This window comes from Ceratotherium simum, chromosome 19 (genome assembly GCF_057802395.1).
Source record: "Ceratotherium simum simum isolate JZ-2026a chromosome 19, ASM5780239v1, whole genome shotgun sequence".
Lineage (NCBI taxonomy): Eukaryota > Metazoa > Chordata > Mammalia > Perissodactyla > Rhinocerotidae > Ceratotherium > Ceratotherium simum.
The window spans coordinates 30,631,242-30,654,563 of record NC_141918.1 but is presented as its reverse complement, the minus strand read 5'-3'; the positions used below and the strand labels follow the sequence as shown (position 1 = coordinate 30,654,563).

Sequence of the window (23,322 nt, the reverse complement as noted above, 5' to 3'; positions counted from 1 at the left end):
AAATCAGTTTTCTCAGAGCTCGTGTGAAATTGTTAAATGCAAGCCGCTAAACCATTTGTCTCAGTTACGTTTTTGTGATGATCTAGTTACTAAATTTGCAAATACACAGCTGATAAGTGATGCCAGGGATAGAATCTTTAATGGTAAATAATATGGAGTTCATTCAGTCTGGTACCTAAAACATAAAATGGGAAGGAAAAAAATTACAAAGGAAGAATAAAAACTACTGATGTGTTTTAAAAATTTGTTTTTAACTGAAACTTAAACCAATATGTTATCCATTTTGTAGGAATATATCTTTTGATATAAATTGACTGACTATTCCTTTTTTATCTTCTATGCTAACAAATGTAAAACTATAATTATATAGATAAAAATATTTTAAAGTGAATTTAAGAAACTATTAGAACTTTTTAAAAAGAATATTATTAAAAAACATAAAAATGTAAAAATATAAAAGCTAAAATACTGTTAAAAAAACATTATTAAAATTACTACACTGCCAAAAACCACCGTTCTTTCTACTTGGTCTAGCTGTGGGTTGGCACCTAGTCTCTGCAGTTATTAGTTGATGAAAGGAAGGCTGGAAACCCAATAAAAGAGAGAGTGCCATCCCTGTACCACTCCCATCACTTTTATCTTTAGAATTCCTGTGTCTTTGTAGCCTTGGTAGGAAACGAGTTTTTGGAAATTGATGGAGACTCAAACAAAGTGTTAAGAGCTCAATCTTTCCGTTAACATGGAAACTAGTTCTTCTGGAGAATGACTGCTAAGAAGTAAAGAAAATATATCAAAAATTTCTCCTGTGCAGAATTATAAAGCTGTTATCAGAAGTATATTATTGACATGGAGATAGCCTTGCTATTGAGATGCTTCTTGGTTATCTTATGCATATGACAGTTGAATAATTTAGCAGAGTGACCAGATTTGATGAGACTGTGGGTTGTTTATTGGTAGTGTTTTGGTTCTTTGTTTTTTTTTCTTTTTCAACTTTATTGAGATATAATTATTGTGTAAATTTAAGATGTACAATGTGTTGATTTGATGCACTTACATATTGCAAAGTGATTAACACCATAGTGTTAAGTAATACCTCCATCATGTCACATAATTGCCACTTCTTTTTTGTGATGTGAGCATTTAAGATTTACTCTCTTAGCAACTTTCAATTATATAATACAGTATTGTTAACTACAGTCACCATGCTGTACATTAGATCCCCAGAACTTACTCATCTTTTAACTGGAGGTTTGTCTCTTTGACCAACTTCTCCCCATTTCCCCCACCACCTATCCCCTGGCACTCACCATTCTTCTCTCTATTTCTATGAGTTCAGCTCATAGTTGACTGTATATGTGGGACTTTATTTCTGAACTCCATTGTGTTCCATTGGTCTCCTTTCCTGTGATGGATCAATCTTCCCTGGTTGATGCAACTCCCAGGAAGGGGATTTATGACAATTGAGTTTCTTTTGGAGGATCTGTCTTTAAACAGATAAGGGGAACTCACAGAAAGCCTCTCTTTGCATTTCTTGTTTCTCAAGTGCCTTCAGCTCAAAATAATCCTTACGGCAAAAGGGCATATTTTAGAAAGGCGTATTCTGCCATCCTTCACTTATTATGTCTTTTTTTTTTGGTGAGGAAGATTGGCCCTGAGCTGACATCCGTGCCCATCTTCCTGTACTTTATATGGGACGCCTGCCACAGCATGGCTTGATAAGCGGTGCGTAGGTCTGCACCTGGGATCCGAACCTGTAAACCCCAGGCAGCAGAAGTGGAGTGCGAGAATTTAACCACTATGCCACTGGGCTAGCAACTTATTAGGTCTTGATTCTTTTCTTTCTTTTTTTTTTTTTGTGAGGAAGATTAGCCCTGGGCTAACATCTGTGCCATCTTCCTCTACTTTACATGGGACGCCGCCACAGCATGGCTTGACAAGCAGTGCGTCAGTGCGCACTTGGGATCCAAACCTTCGAACCCCAGGCTGCCACAGTGGAGCACGCCCACTTAGCCGCTGTGCCACCGGGCTGGCCCCTGCCTTGATTCTTTAAAAATCAATAGTAGGGCCGGCCCCGTGGCTTGGTGGTTGGGTGCGCGCGCTCCGCTGCTGGCTGCCTGGGTTCGGATCCCGGGCGCCAAGACCGACGCTGCTAAGCCCGCCATGCTGAGGTCAAGGCCCCACATACAGCAACTAGAATGAAGTGCAGCCATGACACACAACTATCTACTGGGGATTTGGGGGAAAATAAATAAATAAAATTATTAAAAAAAAATCAATAATAAAATTTAATGGTTAGCCAGACGGTCAATTAACCACAACCCCTCTTTCTTGTATTTTATCTACATGGTAAAGTACTAACCTTTAGACTCACTTATTTGTATCTTATAATTTGAAATGTCTTAGTTTTCATACTTATTAAACTTAATTATGTTGTTCAGGTACAAGTTCCCACAGTTTCTATTTTCTGAAGCTTACCTTGTTTTCCAGAAATTGGTGACCATCTCTGTTGTTTTCTATAAAACTAGTTTTGCCAAACAGCAGAGATCTTTAGGCAAACTCCTAATAGATGCCAAGTACTTTATCTAAAGACGCATAATTCCTGTTATGATAATTTAGTAGGTTTCCATGTAAGGTCTTAACTTGAATCTTTAACACCTTTAAGAATGCCTCTTGAGCTGATGCTTGAGCCCTCACTGAGAAAGAAGCTATGCTAATCTGTCCTTGATGAGGCTGCATTGATTATCTGAAATGAGGAACATTCATAATGACCACTTCTCTTAGGGCTTATAGGAAGCTTTATTATTACTAATATTCCTTAACTTACTAATTTCTAAAAGATATAGCTTCTCACTGCTTATAACCTGTGCTCCCAATTCCTGCAAAAGGATAAAAGAGGAATTTTACTGGAGTTCCTTTGTTTTAAGTCAGAAAGTCAGGGCTCTTTAATAATGAAGACGTTTTTAACCCCATTATATAAATGATCTCCTTTGTGCTTTATAATACCACTGTCTCATGATCGTTGGAACAATTTTTGATGGTACTGCACTGGTGTAGGACTTAACAAGATGACCAGTCTGTATTAGCATTTAGTTTAATTTTCAAATAATTCAAAGTGAAAAGGAATGGCTTTCAGTAAAATAGAAGAGATTAATTTCTTTTTGCTGTTCAGAGAAGCTTCATTTATGTTACTTTTTTCTTGTATTTGTTTTTATTTATTTTTCATAATTATTCTATAAATTACTTTTTATAAAGAAATTATTTCAATTACATACTTTGTATAGAAGAAATTGCCATTACTCTCTTGTATTCCTGTGCTTTATACTGCTTTTGTAAGCGATGCAGAGACACACACACCCTTTTATCCCTATATTGTGTATGTCAGTTGCCGTGACATGGCTCATTATAACACAGATGTACTATTGCTGTGGATGAAATTGTATTCCCTCTATCCCTGCAAAATGTTAACTACAAAAACTGAAAACCTGTTCAATCTTATTAGCCCAGTATGCTAATATTCTGCATATTTGTAGTTGTGTTTGTTTTTATTTATAATATACTCTGCCTCACTCGTGAAAGGATTCAAGACTACTTTGTGATTATATTAAACCAAGATTAAGAGGGGCTTATGTTATATTTTTTTAAAAAAAGAATTTAGTGTGAATTTTTTGAAAGCTGACTGATCGAGTAACATTTTTAAATAATAAAGAAAAAATGGAGGGCCGGCCCCGTGGCTTAGCGGTTGAGTGCACGCGCTCCGCTGCTGGCGGCCCGGGTTCGGATCCCGGGCACGCACTGACGCAGCGCTTCTCTGGCCATGCTGAGGCCGCGTCCCACATACAGCAACTAGAAGGATGTGCAGCTATGACATACAACTATCTACTGGGGCTTTGGGGGAAAAATAAATAAATAAATAAAATTAAAAAAAAAAAAGAAAAAATGGTATATTAAGAGAATACTTAATTGAGAGTCTGGAAAGTATATTTTGTATTTTAATGCCTTACTAACTTGATGTATGATCCTCAGTATATCACTTTATTTCTCTGGCTGCTTCCTACTGTGTGAAGTGATCCCTCAGATTTTTAAATGATAAGGTGAACAGTCAGAATGGGAGTTGAATTCTTGAGACGATAAAGCTTCAGAGAATGTAGAGTACGTAAGTTCAGAGAGGGAAAGACTCTAGGAATAGGTTCATCAGCAGGGCCCCGTGTGTACCAGGTGCAGCCCAAGCCCTGAACCAGGGGCCTGTGTGAGGGGGGATGGGGCTGAGTTTCCAGCTCAGCTTCTGGATGCAGAAAGGAGTTGTTGTTTTTTTCTTTTTTGCTGAGGAAGATTCCCCCTGACCTAACATCCGTTGCCAGTCTTCCTCTTTTTCTATGTGAGTTGCTGCCACAGCATGGCCACTGACAGATGGGTGGTATAGGTCTGCTCCTGGGAACCGAACCCGGGCCGCTGAAGCGGAGCGCATCAAACTTAACCACTAGGCCACCGGGGCTGGCCCAGAAAGGAGTCTTAATGTGCTAGTTGCCACCCTGTTCACCAGGTTAAGTTTCATCTCAGTTGCCAACACTGGTCAGTTGGTAGTGACCACCACATCCCTGTGTGGTGTAAGACATCCAGGGTACTGGAGGGAAGAGCGGTGGCAGATACTTGTTGACTCCGAGTATTGAACTTTAATGGTTTAGAATGTGGATGTGAATATTTTATTTATTTTGCCATGTTTGAAAGTGTAGGCTCAGAAATCAGACTGAGTAAAAATTCTAGGTTTTCCTTTCACTTTCCAGTTTTGTGATCTTGGGCAACTTCCTTAATTCCTCTAAGCCTCTGCCTTATTTAGAAAGTGGAAATAATGATAGTTCTTGCCTCATAGGATTGTTCTAAGAATTAAATCAGTAAATGTGTTTAAAGTACAAGCACAGCACTTGGAACACAGCAAGTACTCAGGTAGCGTTAGCTTTCATTGTCGTGATTGTCATTTGTCATAGAAGATGCACATCTCACAGTGCGTTGTATCCTAGTGTCTACTGTAGGGGAGGAAAAAAATATTTTTCCTCTACCCATTTTAGGTTCTCTGACTGAGACTCTGTAAATTATGTGCAAAGACAGATTAACAAGAGAAAAACAAACCAAAGTTTATTAATGTGTGCTTTGTGCATGTACACACGGGAGCACCCAATGATGAGTAACCCAAAGGGATGGTTAGAACCTGGGCTTATATACCATCTTAGGCTAACCAAAGGAAAAGGGATTTGGGGCTTCTGCATGGAGGAGGCAAGTTACCGGAAGGTGGTCTGGAAAAGTATGGTAAACGAGAGGGTTGTTTAATAAGCACATTTAATATGCACATTTAAATTAGAGCCTTCTCCATTGGTAAGAGTTGTTTAGAGTCCTCCTCTACCTTTTACACGAGAGGGATATCCTTACAAATGGAAATTTCCTGTATAAATGTAAATTTTATTTACAAAATGAAAACTTGTGCCCCGTTTTTACAGCCCCCCACCCTGCATCTATCTGCTATTTCTCAATGGCCTTTAGCTCAAAATAATCTGTATGCCAAAGAGGCATGTTTTGAGGTGGCGTATTCTGGTACTCTTCACTACCTGTTCAGTCTGTCTCTTATCCATTGACTCTTTCTATTTGTGTTGCCACCTTTCTCCTGGATAATTGCAATATCCTCCTATCCTCCTCTCCCAGTTGAGAGAGATCATATTAGATGGCACTGAGTGGGTATGATATACAGCTATCGGTTGAAATTAAGGGGTCAAGAATAGGGTTGAGTACTAGAGAATAGAAAATATTTGGAACATCCCTTGGTAGGGCATCTACAAGGATTGTTTTGTGGCCCTGAGATTAGAATTTGAATTGAATCCCTTCATTATAACTTTAGAATTTTCTATAATAGTGTTCTACAACCAGAACTGGAAGTAGAGAAAGCAAAAGGAGGCTGTCCAGGGTGGGAATGTTTGTGAGTATGTGGAATATAAAGAGAGCAAGGATTCTAGGAGAGTGAGATTGAAGTGGCTGACCACGAGTTCCAGGATGTGAAGCCAGGCACTTGAACCTAGATCTGAGAAAGTAAGCTGAGAACCCAGGGAGAGGTCAAAGTGAAGTGAGGATAAAGAATAGGTTCATCGAAGAAGGAAGAATAGGTAAATAAATTGTGCTATATTGATATGTAGGAAACAATGAAAAGGGATGAACTTGAGCTAATGCTGAGCAAGAGCAGCAAGTTGCAGAGGAATATCATGTATGTAAAAAACACGTGAAACAATTCTGTTTATTTCCAGACTTTACTTTAAGCCTCTTTATCAATATTTTAGGCAAAATTCTCACCAGCTTGTTTCTCTGGTCTCCCAACTGAGATGGATTAGAAATAGCAAATTAAAAAAGGTTACCCTGTTAGATGCAGTAAATGACCCACTAATGAAGATGGAAGAGACACAGAACTACTAAATTTGACACAGAAAAGGATCAACAGCATATGAATTTAGGTAAAATTAATGCAGGATAAACAGTCTTATGCCTAAACAGTGCTGAGTACCCTAGTTAAGGTAGCTTTTGATAACTGATATTCATGATTAAGACTTTGTGCCATCAAAAATCCATTTAAATTTTATTTGGTATATTATTTATATGAAGAGAGGAGACTATGTGATTATTTTAAGATTTTCATGGAAATGGTTATGATTTAAAAAATTGTTTTGGAAACTAAAAGGGGTAAGCTTCATGTATTTGAAAAATTCTCTTATGTGGAACACTTGATGGTTGTTTGAATGAAGAATTACTATACTGCAAAACAGAATATGATAGTTTGAGAGATACATGACAATATATAATTGTTGCTTGAGATATATTAATATTCTTTTTTGGTTTCTTGACAGATTGTTTAACGAACAAAAGTGAAGAATTATCAAATAGCACGGTATACTTCCTCAGTCTGTTTAACCTCACCTTGACCTGCTTTGAGCATAACCTTCAGGTATTTTATATGATACTTGAAATTAAAATGCTGCCGTGTACAAATGAATAATATGATTCCAATTGTTATAGCGTTAATTGTTGATATTTATCCATACACACAATGTAGAGGAGTTAGTGGACCTGGATTTCTGCTAAGTTCTTCCATTACCAGCCCTTAGGCAAATCATCAAAACTTTAGTTTTCTTATTTGTAAGGTGGAGATAGTAAGATCTACCCTGCCTACCTTCAAGTCTTTTGTAGTGAGGATCCAAGAAGATAATGAGTATGAACACATTAACTGAGGCATGTGGTTGTTTAATTAAAACAGTGTTGTTCTGACGGTAATTTACCCTGACTTTGTTTATGCAGTAAGGTGTTTTGCAATGCAGTGTGATTTTGTATACAGGAAACTTATTCTTTGCCTCAATATTTGCTTAAATATGTTTTACCTACTTTAAAAGTAAGGTAACTTTGAGTATTGAATTATAATACAAAAGGTAGCCTTTAAGAAACCTACCTTATTGGTTTTTGTTTTTTCCACCTCTGACCCTTGAATGTTGGTATTGGAACTTCCCAGGTGGTGGTGAGGGGCGAGATTGGAACTCTGGTAAACTCTAGTTTTGAAACTTGCTTAACAAGTAAGGAATTCCCACAAATAGATGTAAACATGTTTAGGATATAGGTATGTATGATTTCCTCTTTAATAAGTGTGACAACACAGAATTATGAATTTCCCTGAGGATAATAAAAACTATTAGATGAGCATTTCCCCAAATATGTTCTGCAAAATGTTAATAGATGGCCCATAAAAAACAGTGTTCTAATAAAGTTGGGAAATGCCTTACTACAGGACTTCAGAACTTTAGTGGACTAATGTACCTTGTAAAACTCCAAATGGTAGTTTTTGTATACAGCATTTACCAAACCTGTTTGACGAGGAACTCTTTGGTTTAGGAGAAAGTGTTCTGATGAATGAATTTTAGGGAAATTAGCATTTTTCCTGGGATGTTAGTCACAAATATTTTTTCCTAATTTGTTGTTTGCCTTTTTATTGAGCTTTTCTTTTTGTTATGAAGAAAATTTTAATTTTTATGTTGTTAGATTTATCAAAATTTTTTTAATGGCTTGCGGATTTTGTGTCAAACTAGATGTTCTTTTCCCTATTTGAGATTATTTTTAAAATTTCTCCTGTGATTTCTTTTAGTACTTTTATGGTTTCATTTTCTATATTTAAACATCTTTTATCTATCTGAAATTTATTTTGGTGTAAGTTGTGAGGCATAACTCCAACCATTTTTTCCTGATGGCTTCTTGACTGTCCGAACATGATTTACTAAATAAATCCATGGAATGAATTTTAGAACCAAGTGCAAAAAAATCAGTCATTTTTAGATTTTATTGAATTGCATTGCATTTTAGAATTATCATCTGGAAAGAACTGACATGTTTAGATACTGAGCTTTCCTATCTAGGAGTATAATATGTTGTCTATTTTTTTAATTGTAAAATAGACAGAATATAAAATTTACCACATTATCATTTTTAAGTGTACAGTTCAGTGGAATTAAGTAATCTCACATTGTTGTGCAACTGTCACCACCATCCATCTCCAGAACTTCTTCATCTTCTCAAACTGAACCTCAGTACCCAGTAAGCGGTGACTCTCCATTTCCTCCTCTTCTAGCCCCTGGAAACCACCGTTATTCTCTATTTTTTAATGTCCTTTAGCACAGTTTTACTTATTTATTTCAATTTCATATAGTTCTTAAACATTTGTTAAGTTTATTCCAAGGTCTTATATAGTTTTTGGTGCCATTTTGAATGATATCTTTTCTTCCCCTGCTACAGATTTTAACTGGTTACTTTCTTTTAAAATGTTTTGTTTTGGAATAATTTTAGATTTACAGAAAAGTTGCAAAGGTAGTACAGAGAATTCCCGTGCATCCCTGACCCAGGTTCCCCTAATGTTAACCTTACATTATCATGGTACATTTGTCAAAACTAAGAAATCAACGTTGGTGCATGACTGTTAACTAAATGCCAGACTTTATTCTGATTTCACCAGTTTTTCCACTAATGTCTTTTTTTTGTTTCAGGATCCATTCCAGGCTAGTACATTGCATTTAGTAACTGGTTACTCCTTAAAATTTCTATCTCATATATAGCTACATTTCCTTTCATATTCCAAATGCTGTTTTTGTGACTCCTTTTTTCCCTCAAGTTTTCTTTAGGCTTGTTAAAGGTACATTTGTTTTTATTGATCTTTTCAAAAACCTGCGTTTGGCTTTATTAGTTTCTGTTTTATTTTTCTTAATGTGTGTATTTATGCTTTTGCATTTATTAATTCCTCATATTCTTTTGGTTAATTTTGTCATTTTTCTAGTCCTTTAAATTGAATGGTTAATTTATTTTCAACTTTTCATGCTCAACAATAAAATAATTTTCAGACTGTAAGTTTATAACTTTGGGCTTTCCAATAATAGATTCTGATATGAAGGGGTTGTATTTTCATTTGTTTCTAAATTTTAATTTTGATTTGTTTTTTGACTTAAGAGTTCTTTGGAAGGTTATTTTTTAATATGAGTGGCGTGATTTCTTTTGTTCATTTGCATTTGTACATCTCAAATTTTAATGGAGTTGTGACTAGTAAATGTAGCCTATCTACATTTTGGAATTTATTGAGATATCTTTGTGATGTAATAATCAATTATTAAAAATGTTTTGTGGGCATTTGAAAAGAACTTGTTTATAGGATACGAAGTGATATATATATCTCTCTCCAGTTTTAAGCAATTATTTTTGATATAGTCAGTTTTACCTTTTGGGATTTTTTTTTTTTTTTTTTTTTGCTGAGAAAGATTTGCCCTGAGCTAACATCTGTTGCCAATCTTCCTCCTTTTTGCTTGAGGAAGATTCACCCTTAGCTAGATCTGTGCCAGTCTTCCTCTATTTTGTATGTGGGTTGCTGCCACAGTATGACAGCCGATGAGTGGTGTAGGTCCGCGCTCGGGAACCGAACCTGGGCCGCAGAAGTGGAGCGCACCAAACTTAACCACTAGGCCTTGGGGCCAGCCCCAGGACTTCTTTTTTTTTAAGAGGCAGTCTGATCTTCTTTTATCCCAGATCTTTGCAAATAAATGTGACAAGCGATGTGCATTATTTTTTCAATCTTTTTATTGTAAAAAGATTTCAAACTTGCAGAGATATCAGAAGAGTATATAATGAAGACTCATATTACCTAGATTCAACAATGATCAACATTTTGTCATATTTCCTTTATTTATATATGTGTGAATATGTGCATTTTATATTTTTTTGCTGTAGCATTTGCAAGTTGTAGATATTATGACATATTACTCATTTAATTTTTAAAAATTTTAATTTTAGAATAGTGTTGGGCCGGCCCTGTGGCTTAGCGGTTAAGTGCGTGAGCTCCGCTGCTGGCGGCCTGGGTTCGGATCCCCGGCGCGCACCGACGCACCGCTTCTCCGGCCATGCTGAGGCCGTGTCCCACATACAGCAACTAGAGGGATGTGCAGCTATGACATACAACTATCTACTGGGGCTTTGGGGGGAAAATAAATAAATAAATAAAATTATTAATTTTAGAATAGTGTTAGATTTATAGCAAAGATGGTACAAAAAGTTCCCATATACCCCTCATCCAGTTTCCCCTATGTTAACATCTTTTATTGCTGTGGTACATTTGTTACAACTGAAAAACCGACATAGGTGCATTACTATTAACTAGACTCCAGAGTTTATTTGAATTCACTAGTTTTTCCAGTAAAGTCCTTTTTTCTCAGTCCAGGTCACTACATTTCATTTAGTTGTCATGTTTCCTTAGTAAATTGGTTTTACTCATGGCACTTCTGACACCAAATGTGTGGGGGTTTTCCCACACCAACAACCAATTCTCTGATCCTCTGACACCAACTAGTTGTCCTATAATTCAGTATATTCTGACACTAACTACCATGAATTAGCGTCTGACTCCACAGATTTAAGTGCTCAGCCTCCCAAGACAGCCCCATTGCAGATGCCAGTCACAAACAGGGTGCCCAGGTTACCCACACTTCTGTCCGACTTGGCTACAAAGTTGAGGGGTTTTCACAACTTGCCCCCTTTAGGTTCAGTAATTTGCTAGAATGGCTCACAGAACTCAGGAACACTCTTTACTTATGTTTACTGGTTTATTGTAAAGGATCCACCTCAGGAACAGCCAAATGGAAGAGATGCACAGGAGAAGGTATAGGGGAGGGGTGTGTATGCAGAGCTTCCATGCCCTCTCTGGGTGCACCACCCTCCCAGCGCATTGATGTCTTCACCAACCTGGAAGCAAACTCTCCAAACATTTAGAGCTTTTTGTGAAGGTTTCACTCTGTAGGCATAATTGATTAAATCATTGGCCGTTGGTGATTAGCTCAGTCTTCAGCCCTTCTTCCCTCCTCAGAGGTCAGGAGTGGGACTAAAGTTCTACTCTGTGATCATGCCTTGGTCCTTCTGGTGACCAGCCTCCATCCTGAAGCTATCCAGAGGCCCCCAGCCACCAGTCATCTCATTAGCATGCAAAGGACAGTCTTGTTGGTCATATATTCCAAAGGTTTTAGGAGCTGTGTGCCAGAAACCAGGGACAAAGACCAAATACCTATTTCCCGTTGTACCACACTTAGTCTCCTCTGGTCTGTGACACTTTCTCAATCTTTCCCTGTTTTTCTTGACTGACAATTTTGAGGAGTACTGGTCAAGTATTTTGTAGAATGCCCCTCAATTTGGGTTTGTCAATATTTTTCTCATGGTTACACTGAGACTGTGGGTTTGGGGGAAGAACACCACAGAAGTGAAGTACCTTTCTCATCACATCCTGTCAGAGGTACATGCTGTCAACATGATTTATCCCTGATGATGTTAATCTTGATCACCTGGACAGGGTAGTGTTTGCCAGGTCTCTTTAATGTAAAGTTGCCTTTTTCTTAGGGTTTTGGCCCTGAGTAGCTGAGAGGATGCTGGGGCCCTGGGGAAGACTGGTTGTAGGGGAGTGGGGACTAAAAATTCTGTTTTGAACATGTTAAGTATGAAATACCTATTAAACATCCAGGCTGAGGTGTCAAATAGTGTTATAAATGAGATTGGAGCTCAGGGGAGAACTGTTAGCTGGAGATAGAGAGTTGAGAGTCATCGGATACAGATGGTATTTAAAGTCGCAAGACTGGACATGCGTGAGTGTAGATAGAGGTGATAAAGAGGCCCCAAGGACTGAGTCCTGGGGAACTCCAGTGTTTTATAGGGGTGTGTGTGTGTGTGTTTGAGAGGGGAGGGGAGCTAGCTGAAGAGATAGGTGATAGCAGTGAGATTGGTGATACTGGCTGTGGCAGTGGCTTTTAGCTCAGTGATTGGGCAGGGATGTGGGTTTAAGGTCCAGACCAGATCCATCTTGGGGAGTAAGTGTTTGCAGGTGGCTTCTGTGGGAACCTGGACTGTCTTGGTGGCTTTGGAAAGACTGCTTTTTTGTGGGTGTCCCCACAGGCAGGGTGGGGCTTTTATTCCAGCGTCCTGCATCTCAAGAGGACGGTGTGGGTGGTTGCAGAGGATAGAGGTTCACAGGAGACTGTGGTCCTGGCTAGTTTCTCTGGGAGTGGTGTGGGAGCAATAACACAACCTTCGTGTGGTCAGATGTGCGTGTCACACCTTTATGTTTTATGGTGCTATTCAAGTGCCTGGATTTACCCTTTTCTTGAATCTCTTCAGTAAAGAAATCAGGAGACAAGGCATATGCTGATGTCATCATCTTCCCAGTATCCCATTTCCTCATTTCGTTTTAAATGCTGCAGAGCTTTCTATTGCTTGGCTCTGCTACCATTTCTTTAGTCAGTCCCCATGCTGATGGAGATTTTTGTTTGGTTCAGTGTTTTACTATTACAAACACGGACAGTCTTTTTTGATATAACTTGGAGTATTTGTATGGGTTTATCTGTCTGGTAGATTCTTAGAAGTAAAATTTCTGTGTCAAAAGATACATGCATTTTAAGTTTTACTATATACTGGCTAAATTACATTCCCCCATCAAGGTTCTAGGCTCAATTTTTGATTGGACATGTTTAGTTAAATGCACAATTGTTTGGTGAAAAACAGGCAATGGGCTATTTCCTATGGTAGTGCTAAAGGGAGACTTGGTTTCTCTGTCAAATAGATGGTGAAGATACCCTTGGGGGGGCTACATCAGTTTAATTCCTTTAATTTTCCCTTTTCTCTTTCATTCCAATATTCAGTTAATATCATTTTTCCAGGCTACAGGTAAAGAATAAAGGGAATAGAAAGCAAAGGTGTGAACTGACTGTTCAGCATACTTGTTCTTGAAACGACAGTGTCCATCCTGGAAGTGGAAAAGATTGAGATTCACTAACATAATATCTTGTATGTCATATCCACTACCTTGATTTTAGTTTATACAGTTCTTTGGTATTAGTCCGTTTTTGTTGCCTAGAAGGGCCTGGATTACAAGTCTTGGGGTGAGAGGGTTGAGTGGGGATGTAGTTTTGGTGCGTTTTCCTTTCCCATTAATAAAGTCATCTTGATCTCAATAAGGCAGACTTCAGTGTTGAAGTTGGCACAGGCAAGGGCATATTTTATTTATTCAGTGAGAGTAGAATAGATAAGAGCAGACATATAAATGACAAGATAATTTAGGAAATTTATGGTATTTAGGTATCAGTAATTTGGCACATGAGCTAAAGTTGTCCTCAGTTAACAGAGGCTAATGCAGTGGTTTTCAAAATTTAGGGGCAACTAGAACGTGCCAAATATTTTTCTATGTGCTTTACATACCAGGTCTGTAATCCTTGGGACCTATAATACAGGTAGTGGCAGCCCTATTTTGTAGATGATAAAACTGAGGCTCGGATTGAGTTAGCAATCTGCCCAACATCACAGCTCAGCACTTGAACATGCTATATTGTTTCTGTCCTCTAGCAGAGCAAATTGCTTACATTAAAGAGATGTAATGTTTATTTTGTGTGTTACATGTGCCTTTGACATTTTAGGAGAGCGCATACAGTCTTCTACAGTTAAGAAATTATTCAGAAGTTTGCAAAAACTGTCACGAAGCATACAAAACTTTGAGTAATCTGTACAGTGAAATGCAAAAAATGAATGAACTTGCGAACAAGGCTGAACATGGGAGACATTTATGCATTGACGTGGAGGATGCAGTAAGTACTTTGCTTCTGATATGATACATATTTTGCAGTGTTGTTGAATGTGCCTTCAGTATTATCATCGCTTTTAGGGGTATATTGGAATCTGCATGTGTTGTCTTCAACCAGAAATAACCAGTTATAAAATAGTGAAGTTTTAGAATATCCTGATCTGTCAAATTAAAATGGAAATTAATCAGGTACTTCATAAGTGAGTTGATAATTTGGTACATTTTGTGTTTTAAGTTTGATAATGTGTGTCATTTTCAGAGGTGTGGGCATTGTTATATGTTTACATTTCAGTTTCTTGTGCAGTTGTTGCTAATTCAAGAAGCCTCTAGGTTTTGCTACTAGGTGTTTCTGAAGCCATTCCTCAATTACTTTCTATCTCATTGCTTTGTTCATTTCTTTATATCCATTACCATCTGAAAATTTTTGTTTGTTTACTTATTTGTAGTCTGTCTCCCCTCACTAAAGTATAAGCCACGTGAGGACAAGGACTTCATGTCCTTTCTTGTTCCCTGTTCAATGTTTAGAACCGTGCCTGGCATATAGCAGGCCCTTAGAAATATGTATTGATTGAATGAATGGTCAACAAAAAAGCTTTTTTCTCCGTTGTATAGCCTGCCTTTACATGGGGCACCACTAGATGGCGATCATGTCTTTCTATGGGAATATGATGCCTGTGTATCGAGGCATTAGAGAAAACTGAGAAATTATTGGCTAAAAGTAGAGAATGCGAACTGAAAATTGATTAACTTAATGGCTGAGAATGATGAGCCTGATTTATCATAGCAGCTCAGAGGGAACTATAGTGGATCAATAATATTCAGGATGGTAAAAAGGGCTTAAAATGGACCACTATGGGGATTTTTATTTATTTTTTACTGCTCTGTTCCTAATGTCTAGAATAGTACCTTGCTTCTAGTAGGCTCTCAATAAATAATAAATATATATTTTAAAAATAATAGTCTATTTAATTGTTTTTAAAATAAAGAAGAAAAATGAATATTGGTTCTATGACATAAGTTGGATTACACAGGAAACAACATGACCCCCTATTTTAGAGCATCCTTCTTGCAATAAGCAAAACTTATAGTAAGTATACAGTACACCATTTGCAAACCATATCTCAATTAAACAAAAGCCAGACAAGAACAGTTTTCTACATTAAATTTGATACTTTCCTTATATCATTTAGCCTGTTTGGCAGAAACCATGAGCTCAATGAAAGTGGGGTACTGCTGCCCCTAAATGTATTATTTCTAACGTATGCTGCTAAGTAAGATATTAACATTGTCTAATAAAGTTTCCGTGACTCATTAGATATTATGTACTTAAAAATTATTTGCCACGAGTATGAATCTCTTATAATATCTTAGATAAGATAGATAAGATATTAAGAATGTCATAGATATCGTCTCTTCAAGAGAAGCCCTTTGAAGTTGATATTTTTATTTCCATTCTAAAAATATTGCAGTAAGCTCAGTGAGATTACATATGTAACTTGAAAAAAAACTTTTTGTTTTTGTGAGCCTGTTTCCCCCAGTATTATTGAGGTATAATTGACAAATAAAATTGTAGTATATTTAAAGTATATGTAATGATTTGATATACCTATACGTTGTGAAGGGATTCCTACAGTCAAGTTAATTAACATATCCATGACCTCATATAGTTGCTCTTTTAAATCTTTTTTAATGAGTGAAGTATAGTCTAACTACATTCCTATTGACACAAGTTCTCTGTTTGAAATCTATAAAAGGTTGGCATTTTTTGGACAGTATTATGAATTTAGAATATGAAATTTCTATATGGATATAAATTTATACAATGGCTAATTGTGAACCAGCTTATTTCCCTGGCAGAAGAAATTGTCCTTAACTATCAATAGATTTTTTTAAGGGAGGTATATTTAGTCTAAATTCTGGGTGCCTGTGAAGTTATTAACAAAATAACTGTATGGAATTTAAGACAAATTAAATATAAAATAGAGTAATATTATTTGTTATTTTCCAGATGAACATTACTCGAAAACTTTGGAGTCGAACTTTCAACTGTTCGGTCCCTTGCAGTGACACAGTGCCTGTAATTGCTGTTTCTGTGTTCATTCTCTTTTTGCCTGTCGTCTTCTACCTTAGTAGCTTTCTTCACTCGGAACAAAAGAAACGCAAACTTATTCTACGTAAGTTTCTTTTTACAATTGTTCATTTATTTAGATGAAAACCTGTATTTTAGGAGCCGGCCCTGTGGCGTAGTGGTTAAGTGCACACGCTCCACTGCTGATGGCCCGGGTTCGGACCCTGGGCACGCACTGTTGCACCACTTGTCAGGCCATGCTGTGGCGGCATCCCATATAAAATAGAGGAAGATGAGCATGGATGTTAGCCCAGGGCCAGTCTTCCTCAGCAAAAAGAGGAGGATTAGCATAGATGTTAGCTCGGGGCTGATCTTCCTCACAAAAAAAAAAATAAAAATAAAAATAAAAAAATACAGATGCCTGGGTCCCATTGCAGACCTTCTAAATCATAACCTCTACTCTAGTTTTGAGACCCTCTGAAGTAGGGAGATTCCTGGTTATCCAATGTAAGATACTTTCACTATGGCGTGTTTTTCGTTTCTGGAACATGAAAAATATTCATGTTTAACTATAAGTACAAAACATATTACCAAGTCAAATAGCCATGATTTTCTTTATTAACCCTAATGACTCAGGCCACTTAGCTTCGTAATCAAAATGGATTGTACATATTTTATTAGCAGCTGTATATGTTTGTGTATATGTTTGTGCACATGTGTGTAATACACAACTCACTTTTCTTTGTAAGACATTTAAATGTAATTTTTTTTTTCACATTACAGAGTTATTTCACTAAATTTAGATTTGGATTTCTAACTTAGACTTTTAAATGTATAATTTTATTATTATACCTTATGGCACTTCCATTTTTTCGAGTAGAGTACTTTCACGTCTGTTACATATTTAAGGTTGTGATGTTCAAGATGATATAAATTATGTCTGTTTTATTTGGTACTGCTTCTAACAAAGTTATGTGCAGCTTCTAACAAAGTTATGTCTTTTGGGGTTGGTAGAAAAAAATAGACAGGTTTTAATTCTTAGAAGATTGAATCTATTCAGATTCAAACATAGAATTAGAAGAGGAATAATATAGTTTACATAAAAATAATGAATAATCATATTTAGAGAATTAAATGTGAGTTAAAATATAATACTTTTGATTTATCTAGCTAAACGTCTCAAGTCTAGTGCCAGCTTTGCACACGTGCAAGAAGATTCAAACTGAAACCTACAAAATGGAGAATTAGCATCATATCCCATGGATGAATGGTAGAAGACACAGCTTGGTCCAAAAGAAGATAAACTATGATTTGACAAGTCAAGTTCTTAAGAAATGCAAGGACTTCAGATTTATTTTTAAATAAGAGTTTTCAATTTTTCTTTCCTTTTCCACCCCCTTTTAAGGATTTGGGTATTTTTAATTTCCAGGCATTGCAATGTTGTCTATTTTAAAGTATATTTGTTAACAATAACAAAAGATGCAAGAACAATCTTTGTTTTGTTTTGTAGGCGTGTTATTACTGTTTGAGACTTCTGGTATCTCCTTGTTAACATGTTATCTCAAGTAGCAAAGTTTTTGAAAACTAACATTTAAAAATAATCAGTTATAGCAAAGACTTTGAAAAAGAAATATACTTGCCAAAAAGTAGCAGGTCCAAAGATTAAATTACTCGCCATTGCAGTATTATTGTTACATATATGTGTAATATGTCATATATTACAAATAATGTGTAATTCAATCTCTAGTTTCCTTAAAGTCATTTTTGAAACCACTAATTATAAACCTCCCTAACAATTTTTAAAAGCAGGAAGGCACATTACATTTATCTCTGTAAAAAGATTTATGGTAACTGGTTTCTTACTTGACTTTTATAAATAGTATTTTACACCTTATTTTTGCCTTTATTTAATAAGTAATTTGAAATCACTGGACTGCTTTGTTATATTCAGGGCGAGATGGATTCTTTTTATACCAGGGATTTGCATTGTGAATTACATTAAGTTATTTGGCAATTTATAATTTATTACTACTTTAAATCAAATGTAGCATTATCACACTGTATTTAAATTGTGATTTTTTAATAGAGAGTTTCTCTTGGGATATATGGAGATTTTTGGAGGGGAGAGAAAGGAAGAGTAAAAACTTAAGTTTCAGAAAATAGTCAGGGACCTGAAAGGATGCTCATTATAAGACTGTTGAATAGTTCATATTGAGGGCAAGAGTCGGAATGAGAGTCTGATACAAAAAGCAGTTAGGTTAAGATGATGCTTATTTTTTTCTAAATTATTTAAATTGGATAAAGCGATATGATTGAGATGAAGTCACATATTTCACTCTCAGAAAACAAATTCTGTTTTGTAACATTTGTATCAGTCTTTAAAAAAAAGCTTTGTTTCAGAATTGTTCATAATTTTTTCCCTCAGGTTCTTAGTGTTAGGTGTTTCATTTGTTAATTCTTTCTTTGCTTTCTTGGTGGATATAGACTTTGTTTTACATGTTAAGAACATGAAGGCTGCTCTATATAGAAACGAGTGTTTGGTTAAATGGTACAAGAATTTGAATCCCTTTATATACTGTAAAATGCTCTATAGAGAGACAAGAAAGTGTTTTTATTATTTTTTTAATGTTTACCACATTTGCAGGGTGAAAGAGAAGGCTCATCTTTGAATATGTACCATATCTAAAAGCTGTGACAGTTTTTCTAGTCGTCTGTGATCCGCTTAAAATGTGGGTTTGTTCTGCTGTCCCTCTTCACACTGCTGATGCTAATAGCACTCTCTGATTTGAAGCATATAGTTGAGGGCCACTGAAAGCAATCTTTCATTAATGCAGCTAAAACCAGTTTACATGCGCACAGTTACAAAATGGAATATTCGATTCTGTAAGTAGTGACTCCTTGAGCACCTTTCATTATTATGTATTTCTAAAAACCGTTGCCTTTTGGATATGGTTGCTAATAAGCACTTTAAAAAAGAAAAGGCAGCCTTTACTGTTTTTCTGGTTGAGTTGTTGCTCTTTAGAAGTAGCATCAGCAATAGATTTCAAAAGTAAGTATTAAGCACTACACTAAAGTGTGTAAATATTTCATTTTTTAGTCATATTGAAAAATTCTTTGTGTAGTTCTGAATTCTGAAACACACAGCATTTATGTGTGCACAAGAACATCTTTAGTTTTTTTGACACTGAAATAAAGGAAGTAGCTTAAGAAAATTGCAGTGCTGTATTTGATTTTTAAGCACATTTTAAAACTTCAGATGTAATTGAATATCATATTTCGGTTTTTCAGGTATTGAGTTTAAATGCCTACTTTAAAAGTACCATCTCTCTTATAATTTTGCTGCAAATAAAAATGTACTTTTGGATTATTTATTTATTTTTGTTGAATTTGAGAAGTAGAAATAGCATCAGCTATCTTCAAGTATAATTCTAAATCAGTGAATACACCAGAGTTTAGTTGGTAAATCTTACTTCTAATGGGACCGGTATTTTCTAAGGTTTCGTGGATGGGCTGCACTTTTTATGGCAGTGTACTTCGTAAAAAGTGAAATATTTTCCCAGAGCAACATTGTAGTTGGGGTTGCATTCCTGACCAAAGACTTGACATCACTTAAATAATAGAAATCACCAGCAATGAATTGTGAAAGCAAAAATATACTATTAACCTAGTAACAATTTAAAATGGAAAAAATGATGTTCCAAGTACATATATTTTCTGAGCTAGAAGAAACCTTAGAGATCACCTGGTCATAGAATCCTAGAGCTGGATGGATCCCTAAAGACCACTTAATCCAACCTTCTATCCGCTGCTTGGATTCCCTCTAAAAAGTATATCACTTATTTCCTATCTTCTTAACAAAGGAAGCAGAACACTGTAGAGCTCCTTATTTATGACTGAGCCATTGTTTGATAGTCAACTCTAAAATTGAGATTTGAGATGTCTAATCAAATGTTTTTCTACTGCTCTACTCTGCTTATTCTGTAAAAATTCCATAAAATGATCATATTGATTATACAAAGGGCTTTGGCCTATGCTGAATTATACATGTAACACATAGAAGTTACAACTCTACCAAGTTTGCTTGTTCTAAACTATTACATTGGGTATAATAAATATTAGTCATACATGTAACACATTTAATGACCAGTAATTTTCTTTGTGTCCTTGGAACTAAGGAGAGTTTTTAAAAGACAATATGACTGATTCATGCTTCTTGAAGTATGAAGATTTTCAATAATGATTTTTTAAATCTGTCTTTCCTGTGATAAACAGAGGTTTTTTTTTTTTTTTTTTTACATCTATCCCAGTGCCCAAATGCAATCAAAATATTTCAAACCTTTTAAAGGAATGATAGTCCCATTTTAGCTAGATATTGTAGTAATTCCTCCATTGCCTTACTTAAATATCAGAATTGTATCCAAAAGATTTGCCCAATAGTATTAGAAGTGAAAAGCAATTCAACAATTTTAATTTCTGGAATAATTGTAGACAACTAGAGTGGAGATAGGTAGGATTGAAAATTATTAGCTGCTTATCCTGTTTTGACCTCTGAACCAGAAGAGCAATCAGAAGTTAGGAGGAGGTTTCTGGTCACCTTGTATTGTGTATCGTTAGAGGATAGGGCAGAACAGAAAGCCTTGCAGTCAACCCTGTTTCCAGAGGGGGCCAGTTATTTCTTCCCTTTTCTCTCTCTCCTATTAGTACCTCATTTGCTACATTCATTTGTAGTGCTATTGCCAGTAATGTAATAGGAGCTAAGACAGAAAGGCCTTGGCTTTTTAAAATCCTCTATATCTCCACTAAATAAGGCACGGCATTTTTGTGTACAATCCAGGGACTCTTACCAGTCAAAATTCAGTATTCCCCCCAACAGTCATACACATGTGCTCTCTCTCATTACTTTTCTCCTATGGGCTTGGAGAATTAATAACTGGTGTCAGCAAACAGCTAGCATAAGGATATAAAGAGGATGGGTGAGCAAGTAGAATCTCCAGATTGAATCTCCTCTCCCCTCACTCACACTTCCACCCTGTGATTCCTGAGTGTTTATATAGGAGGGACCTAGGGATGGCAGTCCATATGGAAAAGAGGAGTTGGGGTCACTTGTCTTGAAGCTGTATGTGCATGGCAAATTCACTGTGTATTATTAGATTGTATATTTACTGGAGTAGGTTTTTTGGAAAGTGATGGTTATTATGAAAGGGCTAAAGCTCTGCTTGACATTACACTGCTTGGCACACTTTGCTCATCATCCACCCAGGACTTACTTCTTGCTCCAAGCCACCCTCTCAGATAGGAGCAACATGAACCGGCTGTTGAGCTGCTTCAGCTCCTCTTCCCAGGTGTATGTCTTCTGCATCTGGAGCTTCTTTGTTCAATTTTTTCTTCTTGTCTCCTAATATCACGATATATGGAGTCATAGGAACTGTCCCACATAGTCTGGCTATTGTTGCTGAATCTGCACCACTCATTCTATGTCCTTGAAACACCAAGGATAGGTGCTTGGGTGGGCACTCACCCCACCATGCTGAAAGTGATTTAGAGAATGCAGTCTCTGACCTGGTCAGGCTCCGGAAAACCCTTTTTGGGGTTGGGGTCCTTGCTTATTGTTGGTCTAATTTGAAGAGGCTATCCACATCACTTCTGGCTCTCATGCATCTAAGCTCCTTGCATCTAACCCCTATCATTTACTCTTGTTCCCATAGTGCCACCATTTTCTTCTTAGCCCTGACTAGCTTCACCAACATCAAAAATTCAAGTAACCTGATGAGATTGTGGTCTCAGTTTTCCAGTACTTTAAAGAAATCACTCCATTGCTTTCTGGCTTGCAAAGTTTCTGATGAGAGGTCTGCTATAATTCTTATATTTGTTATTCTATATGTAATGTTTTTGTCTTCTGGCTGCCTTCAAGGTTTCCTCTTAATTTTTGATTTTCAGCAATTTTACTATGATGTGTCTAGGTGTGTTTTTCTTTGTATTTATTCTGCTTCGGATTCTCTGAGCCTCTTGGATCTTTTTGTTGTCTTTAATTTTGGAAAATTCTCAGCCATTATACCATCAAATATTCTTCTGCCCTGTTCTCTCTCTTCTCCTTCTGGGACTCAGATTTATATTAGACCATTTGATACTGTCCCATAGCTCTATTGGATGCACCCTTCTGTTTTATTCACTCTCTTTTTCTCTTTGTGTTTCAGTTTGGATCATTTCTGTTGACCTACTTCAGGTTCATTAATTCTTTTTTGTTCTGTGTCCAGTCTGCTGATGCACCTGTCGAGTGATTCTTCATCTCTTGATACTGTATTTTTAGTTCCAGCATTTCCATTAACTCTTTTTTATAGTTTCCATCTCTCTGCTGAAATTCCCCGTCTATTTTTGCGTGTTGTTTACCCATTCCACTAGATCCTTTAGCATTTTAATCACAGTTATTTTAAAGTTCCTGTTGGATAGTATCAATATTTGGGCCATCTCTGGATCTAGTTCTGTTGACTACTTTCTCTCTTAACAATGGGTTGTTGTTATTTTTTTCTTACTTTTTAAATGTGTCTTATGATTTTTGATTGAATCCCAGACATTGTATGTAAAAGAACAGTAGAAACTCAGGTAAATGGTATTTATACTTGCAAATGGGCAAACGTCTCCGAGTATCGGGCCGTTAGTGTGGGGGGCCTGAGTAACTCCCATTAGTAGTTGGTCTGAGTTTGAGTTTTATTGTTGATATCATTACCTTCAGTATTCTACAGATTTCACATTCCTCCAGGGTGGACTGCTGCTACCTTGTGCTTAGCGTGTGGCCTGGCATGCCAGAGAATTTTTCTCAGTGTTCCTGCTTCACCCTCAGCTTTCAGCAGACTGTGTGGCTATACTACAAGTGTATAAGTGTCAAGATCTCTCTCTGTGGTCCTGCCCCTCCCTCAGCTGTAGAGATCTGTTGTTTGTTTTATACAAAGCTTGTGATTGGGGCGGGAAGCATTTCTCCCCCTGTAGCCTCAGCCTCATGCAGGCCCTGGGCTCTTGAGCTTTAGGAGTGGGTCTCCCTCCCCCCATGGCAGTCAGACTCTGCCTTGTAATGGGGAGACTCTTAGATGAGAGTGAG

The 23,322-nt window shown here is 36.7% G+C and overlaps 1 protein-coding gene across 1 annotated transcript in view; it reads left to right on the top strand.

The window, feature by feature from the left end:
* OSTM1 (osteoclastogenesis associated transmembrane protein 1) overlaps nucleotides 1-20,362 on the top strand; it is a 33,841-nt gene extending 13,479 nt beyond the window's left edge. The window contains exons 3-6 of the mRNA XM_004422183.3: nucleotides 6,879-6,976; nucleotides 13,998-14,165; nucleotides 16,170-16,335; nucleotides 17,400-20,362. Coding sequence (XP_004422240.1) covers nucleotides 6,879-6,976; nucleotides 13,998-14,165; nucleotides 16,170-16,335; nucleotides 17,400-17,455 — 488 coding nt within the window. The 3' untranslated portion in view covers nucleotides 17,456-20,362. The remainder of the gene's footprint in view (nucleotides 1-6,878; nucleotides 6,977-13,997; nucleotides 14,166-16,169; nucleotides 16,336-17,399) is intronic.
* Nucleotides 20,363-23,322: the final 2,960 nt, after the last annotated feature.